This window comes from Ranitomeya variabilis, chromosome 2 (assembly GCF_051348905.1).
Source record: "Ranitomeya variabilis isolate aRanVar5 chromosome 2, aRanVar5.hap1, whole genome shotgun sequence".
NCBI lineage: Eukaryota > Metazoa > Chordata > Amphibia > Anura > Dendrobatidae > Ranitomeya > Ranitomeya variabilis.
The window spans coordinates 420,220,908-420,234,444 of record NC_135233.1 but is presented as its reverse complement, the minus strand read 5'-3'; the positions used below and the strand labels follow the sequence as shown (position 1 = coordinate 420,234,444).

Sequence of the window (13,537 nt, the reverse complement as noted above, 5' to 3'; positions counted from 1 at the left end):
GCTAAATCTGCTTTCATACTATGTGTGTCTTTTCATCTGCTCTCACCGTTATTATATGTGGGGGGCTGCTATCTCCTGTGGGGACATTCTCTGGAGGCAAGCCAGGACTGTGTTTTCTTCTACCAGGGGTAGTTAGTTCTCCGGCTGGCGCGCGGCATCTAGAGACAACGCAGGAATGCCCCCTGGCTACTTCTAGTGTGGTGTGTAGGTTTAGCATCGCGGTCAGCTCTAGTTTCCATCACCCGAGAGCTTGTCCGTTTATTCTATGCTTCTGATGTTTCCTTGCCATTGGAAACCATAACACTAGCCCCAACCCTAGCCCCAACCCTAGCCCCAACCCTAACCCTAGCCCTAACCCTAGCCCTAACCCTAGCCCTAACCCTAGCCCTAACCCTAGCCCTAACCCTAGCCCTAACCCTAACCCTAGCCCTAACCCTAACCCTAGTCCTAACCCTAGTCCTAACCCTAGCCCTAACCCTAATGGGAAAATGGAAATAAATAAATTTTTTAATTTTTTTATTTTTCCCAAACTAAGGGGGTGATGAAGGGGGGTTTGATTTACTTTTATAGTGGGTTTTTTAGCGGATTTTTATGATTGGCAGGCGTCACACACTGAAAGACGCTTTTCATTGCAAAAAATATTTTTTGCGTTACCACATTTTGAGAGCTGTAATTTTTCCATATTTGAGTCCACAGAGTCATGTGAGATCTTGTTTTTTGCGGGACGAGTTGACGTTTTTATTGGTAACATTTTTGGACACGTGGCATTTTTTGATCGCTTTTTATTCTGATTTTTGTGAGGCAGAGTGATCAAAAACCAGCTATTCATGAATTTCTTTTGGGGGAGGCGTTTATACCGTTCCGCGTTTGGTAAAATTGATAAAGCAGTTTTATTCGTCAAGTCAGTACGATTACAGCGATATCTCATTTATATCATTTTTTTTATGTTTTGGCGCTTTTATACGATAAAAACTATTTTATAGAAAAAATAATTATTTTGGTATCGCTTTATTCTCAGGACTATAACTTTTTTATTTTTTTGCTGATGATGCTGTATGGCAGCTCGTTTTTTGCGGGACAAGATGACGTTTTCAGCGGTACCATGGTTATTTATATCAGTCTTTTTGATCGCGTGTTATTCCACTTTTTGTTCGGCGGTATGATAATAAAGCGTTGTTTTTTGCCTCTTTTTTTTTTTTTCTTACGGTGTTTACTGAAGGGGTTAACTAGTGGGGCAGTATTATAGGTTGGGTCGTTACGGACGCGGCGATACTAAATGTGTACTTTTATTGTTTTTTTTTATTTTATTTAGCTAAAGAAATGTATTTATGGGAATAATATATATATTTTTTTTTTCTTTATTTAGGATATTTTTTTTATTTTTTTTTTACACACATGTGGGGAATTTTTTTTTTAACTTCTTTACTTTGTTCCAGGGGGGGACATTACAGATCATTGATCTGGCAGTGTGCACAGCACTCTGTCAGATCGACGATCTGCTGTGCAGGGCTGCAGGCTTACCAAGTGTCTGCTCTGAGCAGGCACTCGGTAAGCCACCTCCCTCCCTGCAGGACCCGGATGCCGCGGCCATCTTGGATCCGGGACCTACGGCGAGGAGGGAGGTAGGAGACCCTCGGAGCAACGCGATCACATCGCGTTGCTCCGGGGGTCTCAGGGAAGCCCGCAGGGAGCCCCCTCCCTGCGCGATGCTTCCCTATACCGCCGGTACACCGCGATCATGTTTGATCGCGGTGTGCCGGGGGTTAATGTGCCGGGGGCGGTCCGTGACCGCTCCTGGCACATAGTGCCGGATGTCAGCTGCGATATGCAGCTGACACCCGGCCGCGATCGGCCGCGCTCCCCCCGTGAGCGCGGCCGATCGCGTATGACGTACTATCCCGTCGGTCGTCATACGGGCCCACCCCACCTCGACGGGATAGTACGTCTGATGTCAGGAAGGGGTTAAGTGTCAAAGATTTAATTGTTTTGTTTTTCAAATAAACTCGTGGATGGTATTGTGTCTCAGGGCTCAATGGATCACTGAAATCAGTCTTAAACACATGTGATAATTAGTTTTCCAGGTGATTCGAATTAAAGGAAAACTACTTAAAAATAATGTTCCACATTATTAAGCAGGTCACAGTTTTCAAGTAACACGGGAAAGAAAAAGGATCTCTCTGCTGCTGAAAAGCATCGAATAGTGCAATGCCTTGGTCAAGGGATGAAAACATTAGAAATTTCCCGAAAACTTAAGCGTGATCATCGTACTGTTAAGAGATTTGTGGCTGTATCTGAGCACAAATGTGTTTGTGCTGATAAAGGCATAATGAGGAAGATTTCTGCCAGGCAAGTTCATCGGATTAAGAGAGCAGCTGCTAAAAAGCCATTACAAAGCAGCAAACAGATATTTGAAGCTGCTAGTGCCTCTGGAGTCCCTCGAACCTCAAGGTGTAGGCTTCCTTCAAAGGCTTGCTGTGGTTCATAAACCTACTATTCGGCCACCCTTAAACAGTGTTCACAAGCAGAAATGGTTGCATTGGGCCCACACATACATGAAGACTAATTTCCAAACAGTCTTGTTTACTGACAGGGTTGAGCAACCCTGGATGGTCCAGATGGATGGAGTAATGGATGATTGGTGAATGGCCACCATGTCCCAACAAGGCTGCAACGTAAGCAAGGAGGTGGAGGAGTCATGTTTTGTGCCGGAATCATGGAGAAACAGCTGGTAGGGCCCTTTAAGGTTCCTGAAGGTGTGAAAATGACCTCTATAAAGTATATAGAGTTTCTGACTGACAACTTTCCTCCATGGTATAAAAAGGAGAAACGTGCCTTCAGGAGCAAAATCATCTTCATGCATGACAATGCACCATCTCATGCTGCAAAGAATCCCTCTGAATCATTGGCTGCTATGGGCATAAAAGGAGATAAACTCATGGTGTGGCCACCATCTTCCCCTGACCTCAACCCTATAGAGAACCTGTGGAGTATCATCAAGCAAAAGATCTATGAGGGTGGGAGGCAGTTCACATCAAAACAGCAGCTCTGGGAGGCGATTCCAACTTCATGCAAAGAAATACAAGCAGAAACTCTCCAAAAACTCACAAGTTCAATGGATGCAAGAATTGTGAAGGTGATATCAAAGAAGGGTTCCTATGTTAACATGTAACTTGGCCTGTTAGGAGGTTTTGGAGTTAAATAGCTTTTTGTTCAGTGAATGTGACCTCCTAATGCTGCAAATTCCACAAATGAGCATTTTAATTTCTTTCAAACATATCAAATGTCTGGAAATTCTACTGTGCCTAATAATTTGGAACAGCGCATTTTGAGTTTTTATTCATTTTGGAGATTATACTGTTATCATTGGGAGGTTTCTCCAATAAAATTTGATGTATACTCTAACGGGTGATTACTTTTATTAGACTGACTGTCATTTGCACCGACCATTTAGGAAAATCAGAGAAAAATGTCATTTGCATAATAATTTGGAACATAGTGTAGTTGCAAATCCGGAGATTTTCCTCAAAATTAATGGTGCATTTTATTTCGCGATGCTTTTTTTTTTGCGGAAAAAAATGCAAAATGTGCACAAAAATTGCAGATTGCATTCTAATAATAGGATGATTAATTTAACTTTTTTTAACGTTTTTGCAGTGGAAAACCGCGAAAAATCCTGAACGTGTGCACATAGCCTAAGAGGGACAGCGTGGGGTCATATTTTGTGCAGACAATATAGTGAGGGCAATTATTTATTCTGGGGCTCAGCGCAGGGCAGATATTATTATTCGGGAGCATTATAATGACACTGCTGCATAAGGGCGTCGTGTGGGGATGTGCTGCACAAGACCGGAGAAGATGGAAGTCTGCAGAGACGGCTGTGGATGAGAAGAGTCATCATGGCGTCTGGAGAAGATGAAGAAGAACGGCTCCAGAGACGACGTCATCTATCAGGTACCTGGATGGGAATGTTATTTGTGATACTGACTAATTGTCATATTGTTATTTATGTTAGGAGCATTAAAGGGGATGTCCAGGTCTGTGCGGAGTCTGCAGTCATTCTTTGTGACTGCAGACTTCTGGATTCTCACAGCGCTCACTGCACGCTGTCAGGATTCTCTGGTGCCGGTGATTTACATACATGCGGTCATGTGCTGACTAGACATGCAGGGCTCACGGAAGACCTTCATCTCCAACCTGGACGCCCTCTTTAATTATGAAATGAAGCCCTGCCATCAATGCACGCAGCGTGTAATATCCTCACTGTCAGGACCTAGCAGTCATCACATGGCAGCGTCACTCACATGCGACTTTCGTACTTGTGGTCCTGTGACAACGAGCTTCTCTTCTGCTTCTCTCAGCTTTTCACTGAACATCGAGAGAATCAGGGCGAGCGGCTCGCCGGCATGTGACTAAGTGTGGCTTCTGTGCTGGAGAATTGTGGGGGGCGACAAACAGTTCTTGCCCCAGGTGCCAAAAAACCTACATCCACCTCTGCCTACAGCACTCGTCCGACATATACGCCGGTGTGAGCGAGTCCTATATACTGGAGAAACCTGCCGTTCAGGGATCTAGAAAAGCTGGAGGCAAACAATACGGCGACCGCAGCCACACAGCGGCTGGGAAATCTGCGCAGTTAGGCCACGTACACACCGTCAGTATTTACATCAGTATTTGTAGAGAAAATCCAGAGGAGAAGTCTAATAGAAGCCCGTCACCGCTTCTGTATCTCACCAGATTCATCATGCAGGAGTCTGGGAAAGCTGAGTGACGTCCTGTAATAATGGAGATATAGGCGCCAACTCAAATTTCCCAGGGTCAGACAACATTTGAGCAATGTTCCCCTCCATCTTATTCCATTAGAAGTCGCATGGATGGACGGCACAAGGAGTAAAAGCCGGAGTCACCAGCCCAAGCAGCAGAGTGTGAACTTACAAGATTTGTTACTTTCCTTCCTTGTGATTGGACGTCAGTGATAAAATAACAACATGATTGAGCAGAAACTGACACATAGGAGATCACGAGGGAGAGAAGAAACTGCCGATTACGGATCCTGCCGAGTATTGAGGTCATGGGGAACTGACCCGGTGCTGTTCCTGACCATTGCTGATCCTTCTGGTTACTGATCCTGCTCAGTAATGATCCTGCTGAACACTGATCCTGCTCAGTAATGATCCTACCACATACTGATCCTGCTCAGCACTGATCCTACCATACACTGATCCTGTTCAGCACTGATCCTACCATACACTTATCCTGCTGGTTATTGATCCTGTTCAGCACTGATCCTACCACCATACACTGATCCTGCCATTACTGATCCTGCTGGTTATTGATCCTGCTGGGCAGTTTCCTTCCATTACTGATCCTGCTGGTTATTGATCCTGCTGGGCAGTGATCCTTCTGGATACTGATCCTAACTGTCTGATCCTGCAGGCTGCTGAGCTGAACACTGCTGGTTATTGATCCTGCAGATGAAATTGATTCTGACAGGTAGGAGTCCCACATCGGGCTGTGTTCACACCTGTGTTTTGCTATACTCCTCTATTCTGTTATAATTAAGGTGGAGAATGGATCTGTTACATAATGGATCCAACAGCACCAAAAAAGACCCCACTATCTACAGCGGGCGGTCTCGCTGCCATCATAGTGACCTTTTACTGGAATAAATAGTGCAGCGCACAGGTATGATCAGAGCCTTGGCTGGCTCAGAGGGTAAGAGCTCTGACTGAACGGCAATGGTCTTACAAGGGACACTGCAGCCATTTTATGTGAGGATCATGTCATGTTTCGGCTGATTAATCCCAGAGGAGCAGATTCTCTTATTACTGATCTCATGTGAAAATGGATCCAACGTCTGTAAATGTTACAAAATATCAAGTGAACATGTAACGGAATCGGCGGCTCCGCTGGAGAGATTTGCTCTAATTGTCTGCGGTTTGTGATTGGAGGCCGACCTGCTGCAGTTCTGCGAGACGGTTACATTAATATTGGCCCTTGTGACTCCGGGAGGCTCACACTGGTTTCCGCTTTCTGGCTCTATGTGCACAGTCGGAGCAGATTACTCCAGACGACGGACTGGAAATTAATATTTGATTTTGTATTCGTTTTTTTAGTGAATATCTCTAGAACACAATGTCTGAAAGATCTGAACCCGGACTAAGACCCCCAGAAGCCCCCGATTCACCCTTGTGCCAGGATTGGTGCAGATAGGTGCTGTGAATAAAGACTGCACAGAGAGCAGGTAACTCACCGTGGTATATGGTGCTGCTATTACTGCTGTTATAGGACTCCACCAGAGGAGCTTGTTCCTCCGACTGCTTCATCCTGCGAGTCCGAGCGCGACTGTCCACATTAGACTGGACCATGAGCGGCTCCTGACGTTTCTTCTTCTGCTTCTGTTCTAACAGAGCGCGCTGTCCGAGAATAAGGGACAGTACGGGGTTAATGACATCCACACCCTTATATTCCAGGGCTGACCACCTGCCTATGCTGTGTGACAGGTTGTCAGCCCCGTTCACTGATACAATTGTAACATATTGTCGGGGAACTCACCTGTCTGTCAAGTTTTTGTTGTCGTAGACTACTGCTCTCATCATCCAAGACACTGCAGATACCAACACAAGATGCAGGTTAGGATTATTATATTAATAAGAGAGTAAGTGACAATTCTGCGAGTCTGCGGCCCATCTGACACTACAACTCCCAGTATGTCCTGACAGTCTGTAGCCTTTATGTTATTCCATAGGTTGGAGATTCTGTCTCCCAATAAACGGCTAAATACCGAGCTATCGTCCCCCGGCGCTGAGCCGCACGCTGTGTGTCGCTATAATGGCTCCATCGTGTCCTTTGTTATCTTGTTACATCGGGGTAGAAGATGCTGTGCACGGTGTCCACCAGTACAAACACCCGGGGGTCCCGAGCTCAGGTCCAGCTGATGCCGCTAAGCTCCCACACCAGTAAATGCAGCTCTGGATGTGACTGGAGCACAAAGCGTGGACCAGACTTGGCCAATGTATTTAGCGTATTCTGGTTCACACGAGCTGCCCCCACGTCCTCTCTGCAGAACCACAGGTGGAGGCAATTCTCCATGTAATGGTGGGTAGGATTGTGATCGCACTAATGGACCATGGATCTGCTCCCTGATCATTGGGGGCCTCCGGCACCAGACTGCAGAGACGCCTCCTGGCGGGGAAGCACATTGTCGATGGGAGATAAGTGGCAGCTCGGAGCAGCCCTGTTATTCTGCATCTTCTTCATTTCAGGCTTTTATTACATCAGAGCTGTTTAATTGGGCATTAGAGGAGGCTGGGAAGATCTACAAGTGATCTGTGATGTCTCCTGTGTCCGGGGACACGACAGTGAGAGAAAACAGCAGCCGAATGTCACAGATCCCTGAATACAAAGCACCCATATATTTACCACTTCAAGAACTACAAGTACCACCTAGAACCCTGGTCGTCACATTCTGCAATGAAAGCGCCTACAGGAGTGATCTCGTGCTGTGGTCTAGAAACTGTCAGCAAGTTGCTGGCGACGGATCTGTCGTTCTCTATTGTTCTGAGAGACAAACAGAACGATATTAGAGGCTGCTCCACGGGGGAGAGGGACATGTCTGACCGGGCAGTGGGTGACCTGCCATCCGGGATGGTCATTCTGCACCAGGAGAAACATTGGCTTTTACCCTGCGTCATGTGACGAGGCTCATTAATTAAAGGGTCGCTATTGACTTTAAGGGTTACTCCATGCAATAGGGGGCGCTAGAGTTCCTGTCCTGGTCCTTTCTGATGAGGCAGCACAACACACTGCTTTGGGGGCTCAACGGGCAGGAGTCCAAAAACGGCACCTAGGCTCCTCCAGTACCTGTCTGCTGAGGTAGGGGGCGCTATAAAGAGAGGGTCACTTATATGGGACAGCGATGGGGGTCAGCACCGCGCTATTCAGTGATTGATGTGAGAGATTCCATCAGTGCAGAAATATAACAATGTCATAAAGAATGTAACAATGTAACAAGGCAGAAACCTAAATGTAAATATTGTCGGGTTCCTTTTCCCCCCGGTCTGCACAGCGTTCACTGGTCACAGCAGCAGTTTGTGCTCCAGAGCTGCCATTGACAGTAACTAGACAGATTTGCCATTCAGGGGGCTGGGAAAGCCAGTGTCGGGGGCTTCATGATTTTGGTACATGTTGAATGAACCTTGTTCTGCAGGACATGAAATGTCTGACCCCGGAAGGAGGCACAGGAGGCGCATTATGTGACCCCCGGCCCCCTATTCATGTGTCTGGGCACAGAACCCCAGTCTTGTGGGGGGACAGTTATCTGCTCTTCCTCAACACCTGCAGCTGCACAAATGATCTAAGGAGAAGTCCGGACGGACGCTCAAAGCTCCACATTCATCCCCGAGGCTCTGGGAAGGAAGCGGAGCCCGAGCCCCCCATAGTCACCGACAACGGGGGCATTCATGCTGAGAAGAAAGTGGGGAGGGGAGGCCAGAGGAAGTAGTACTCCCATCATCCTGCACCCAGGAGCTCACACTCACAGAAGGCAGCATCACAGGATAGGATGGAGAGGATTAGATACACGGCTCAGCAGTCAGTATCACACAGGAGAGGATTAGATACAGGGCTCAGCAGACAGTATCACACAGGAGAGGATTAGATACACGGCTCAGCAGTCAGTATCACACAGAATAGGATTAGATACATGACTCAGCAGTCAGTATCACAGGATAGGATTAGATACACGGCTCAGCAGACAGTATCACAGGATAGGATTAGATACACGGCTCAGCAGACAGTATCACAGGAGAGGATTAGATACAAGGCTCAGCAGACAGTATCACACAGGGGAGAATTAGATACACGGCTCAGCAGTCAATATCAGACAGAAGAGAATTAGATACATGACTCGGCAGACAGTATCACAGGATAAAATTAGATACACGGCTCAGCAGAAGAGTGAGTGCAGCTCTGGAGTATAATACAGAATGTAACTCAGGATCAGTAATGTAATGTATGTACACAGTGACTGCACCAGCAGAAGAGTGAGTGCAGCTCTGGACTATAATACAGGATGTAACTCAGGATCAGTAATGTAATGTATGTACACAGTGACTGCACCAGCAGAATAGTGAGTTCAGCTCTGGGGTATAATACAGGATGTAACTCAGGATCAGTAATGTAATGCATGTACACAGTGACTGCACCAGCAAAATAGTGAGTGCAGCTCTGGAGTATAATACAGAATGTAACTCAGGATCAGTAATGTAATGTATGTACACAGTGACTGCACCAGCAGAATAGTGAGTGCAGCTCTGGGGTATAATACAGGATGTAACTCAGGATTAGTAATGTATGTACACAGTGACTGCACCAGCAGAATAGTGAGTGCAGCTCTGGAGTATAATACTGGAGGTAACTCAGGACCAGTAATGTATGTAGACAGTGATTGGCAGCTTGGACAGCCCTTTTCCAGGACATATCATTGGTGCAAACTATGTGGCCGCACAGGGGCCCAAGAGGTAAGGGGGCTACATCTACCTCTAAAGCAACTGGAAATGGGTACTGTAGTGAAATATGTATAGGTTTATATGTGTGACTAGCAGTAATTTAACATCTGCCCTGAAGGCTGCAGGTCTCACAGCATATGTTATCCTGAGCAAGCAGTCTACTGTCTCCAATCTCGACAGGGGGTCTGGTCTGGCTGGGAACCAGGAAGAAGGGGAACATTTCACACCTTCGGCTCTTTTGAAGAGAGATGTCAATTACAGCCTGACACTATCTGTGGAAAACTTTACACAAAGAATTTCAGAGAAAATATTATATTCATTGGTGGAGTGGCCATGGGCCAATCAAAAAACAAGCAATTATAATACCAACCTGAGAGGCTGGTCTAGAAATCTAGACTCTATAAATTAGGCCTGTATACATAGAATCGTGTTCACAGATTGAGGGTCAGCCTAGCTGATGTGTTCCAATTCATATTCACCCCTCCCCCCCCTCAGGGAGCAGAAAGCAGACTACAAAGTTTGCTAGTTCTGAAAGTTTTCTCCTGTTTATTTTTATAACTGTTTTGCATATTTGTGTGTCATTTTATTACCATATTTTTATACATTTTCTTTATTGTAAGCACTGTACCTTTTTGTATTATAGTATAAAACTTTAACAAGTTGAACCTTGTATGTTCTAAATAGTACATAGCCTTAACCTATGTGATAGCCTTATGAGTGGCAGACAGCAGTAGTAAGTTTCCGGGACTCTTCGCCCGTGTATTCAGTGAGTAGTGGCAGCGTGTATGAGCGGGTGTGTGGCCTGGGTCGGTGTGTGATTTATGCACCCATTACAGCATAGGACAGAGGTTAAATGCTGGACTGAGAGAGGGGAGATAGATTAACCCTTGCAGGCACAACCCAAGTCACGTGCTGTGAAATGGGTACATCACAAATTGGTGGCAGCACGGTGGGATCCGTGACAGGTACTATGAGGAGCTTTTAGGTTGCACTGGTCCCTTCGCTTGTTTTTGCACAGGGGCCCCTTTCTGTGTCGGCCCGTGCTCTATTCGTGCACATTCCCACCTTCCTTTGTCATCTCTGGGACTTATCTTGTCCATGATTAGTTTTTCCAGTACCATGAAGCTTTTGTGTTTCTTCTGTGAGCGGGCTGTACTACTACTCTCATTATTGTGAGATGTACATTGCTTTGCAGGCATAGTTGGACAGTTCGGAGCTCTGTACCCTGCGGTGCCTCATCCGTTGGCTGTACTACTACTCTCAATATTGAGATGTACAGTGCTTTGCAGGCATAGTTGGGTGGTTCGGAGCTCTGTACCCCGCGGTGCCTCATCCGTCAGCTATACTACTACTCATTATTGAGAGATGTACAGTGCTTTGCAGGCATAGTTGGGTAGTTCGGAGCCCTGTACCCCGCTGTGCCTCATCCGTCGGCTGTACTACTACTCATTATTGTAATATGCACAGTGTTTGCAGGCATAGTTGGGTGGTTCGGAGCTCTGTACCCTGCGGTGCCTCATCCGTCGGCTGTATTACTACTCATTATTGTATTATGTACAGCGCTTTGCAGGCATAGTTGGGTAGTTCGGAGCCCTGTACCCCGCTGTGCCTCATCCGTCGGCTGTACTACTACTCTCATTATTGTGAGATGCACAGTGTTTGCAGGCATAGTTGGGTGGTTCGGAGATCTGTACCCCGCGGTGCCTCATCCGTCGGCTGTATTACTACTCATTGTGAGAAGTACATTGCTTTGCAGGCATAGTTGGGAGGTTCGGAGCTCTGTACCCCGCGGTGCCTCATCCGTCAACTGTACTACTACTCTCACTATTGTGAGATGTACAGTGTTTGCAGGCATAGTTGGGCGGTTCGGAGCTCTGTACCCGCGGTTCCTCATCCATCCTGGGGCAATGACAGAGTGTGCCTGGCTGCTATGGAGAGAGGACAGCTGGCGCCTGAGGGCACACAGCAGCCCAGGTCACATGACGGGGTGGTTGTGCCTGCGGCCCGCTGCTGCCACTCTGACAGGACGTCTGCACCTCAGGGTCTCCTGATTGCCAGTGCACAGTATGGATGTCAGCGAGCGTCTTGTCCGTTATTGCCGCAGTCACAACCCTCTGCTTACAGACCTAAGAAAACACCAAAGGAAACTTTGGAGCATCCACATGACGACCCCCAATGTAAACCCCCACTGTGAGGTGTCATTCACAGGTGCGAAGCCCCCATAACAGAGGGCTGCTCACCAGTCTGTGCTTTCTGCTGCCTGAGCCTCTCAGCTCAGTCTCCTCATAGTCAGCCTATGGCTCAGTGACGACTCTGGAGCTCACTGATGGCTTTCCAGTTGCATCCTAGCTCTGTCTGTTGTTCACTATCAGTTTATTCTGCAGAAGAGAAAAACTGATGAAACAGATAGAGAAAACGGACGAAACACTAAAGGGAACCGACCCGTCACAGTGATGACATTCACTCCGATGTCGACCTCTGAAAATGTGAGAGCGGAGGCTAAAAAAAAACCGACCTCCAACCCGACCAAGAGGGGAACAAGTCTGATAATAGCGTCACCACCATAAAACCAGCTTCTATACACCATGACCTGAAATACAACTGTGCTGCTGTGAGGCATCCTCCATAGCTCCGGTCTCTATCCTTACAGCAGCCAGGAGATAAGAAATGGGGCGAGTCATTACTCCATCGTCACCCTAAAAGGGTCACTGACAAACTGCCCAGACCCCTAACACTAACAAAGAGGGAGGCTGGGGATGGGTCACTGCGGATCAGAGGAGGAGAACAATAGTCAGGAGCAGAGTCAGGGGTCCTGGAAAAACAATGACCGTGCCAAGAACAGGAAAAATCTCCAGGGAAGAGAGAAACAAAGTATCAACACAGGAGCGAACTGATAACATCACAGCAGCGAATTCCCCAGATATCCAGTATGTACAGTATGTGTATAACATATGTACATATACATATATACACACAGGACAGGAGGAGTGGTACTGTGCAGTGTATATACGGGAGGAGTGGTACTGTGCAGTGTATATACAGGAGGAGTGGTACTGTGCAGTGTATATATACGGGAGGAGTGGTACTGTGCAGTGTATATATACAGGAGGAGGGGTACTGTGCAGTTTATATATACAGGAGGAGTGGTACTGTGCAGTGTATATATACAGGAGGAGGAGTACTGTGCAGTGTATATATACAGGACAGGAGGAGTGGTACTGTGCAGTGTATATACATACAGGAGGAGTGGTACTGTGCAGTGTATATATACAGGACAGGAGGAGTGGTACTGTGCAGTGTATACATACAGGAGGAGTGGTACTGTGCAGTGTATATATACAGGACAGGAGGAGTGGTACTGTGCAGTGTATATATACAGGACAGGAGGAGTGGTACTGTACAGTGTATATATACAGGACAGGAGGGGTGGTACTGTGCAGTGTATATATACAGGACAGGAGGAATGGTACTGTGCAGTGTATATATACAGGACAGGAGGAGTGGTGCCGTGCAGTGTATATACAGGACAGGAGAAGTGGTACTGTGCAGTGTATATATACAGGAGGAGCGGTACTGTGCAGTGTATATATACAGGACAGGAGGAGTGGTACTGTGCAGTGTATATATACAGGAGGAGGAGTGGTACTGTGCAGTGTATATATACAGGACAGGAGGAGTGGTACTGTGCAGTGTATATATACACAGGAGGAGTGGTACTGTGCAGTATATATACAGGACAGGAGGAGTGGTACTGTGCAGTGTATATATACGGGAGGAGCGGTACTGTGCAGTGTATATATACGGGAGGAGCGGTACTGTGCAGTGTATATATACGTGAGGAGCGGTACTGTGCAGTGTATATATACGGGAGGAGCGGTACTGTGCAGTGTATATATACACGGGAGGAGCGGTACTGTGCAGTGTATATATACGGGAGGAGCGGTTCTGTGCAGTGTATATATACGGGAGGAGCGGTTCTGTGCAGTGTATATATACGGGAGGAGCGGTACTGTGCAGTGTATATACACAGG

The 13,537-nt window shown here is 46.8% G+C and overlaps 1 protein-coding gene across 4 annotated transcripts in view; it reads right to left on the bottom strand.

Annotated features, from left to right (window-relative positions):
- TUB (TUB bipartite transcription factor) overlaps positions 1-13,537 on the bottom strand; it is a 244,586-nt gene that overhangs the window by 72,508 nt on the left and 158,541 nt on the right. For all 4 annotated transcript variants that reach the window (XM_077286610.1, XM_077286612.1, XM_077286611.1 and 1 more), the window contains exons 2-3: positions 6,553-6,604; positions 6,251-6,413 (exon numbers count right to left, since the gene is read on the bottom strand). In XM_077286610.1, the coding sequence (XP_077142725.1) occupies positions 6,251-6,413; positions 6,553-6,604 (215 nt within the window). The remainder of the gene's footprint in view (positions 1-6,250; positions 6,414-6,552; positions 6,605-13,537) is intronic.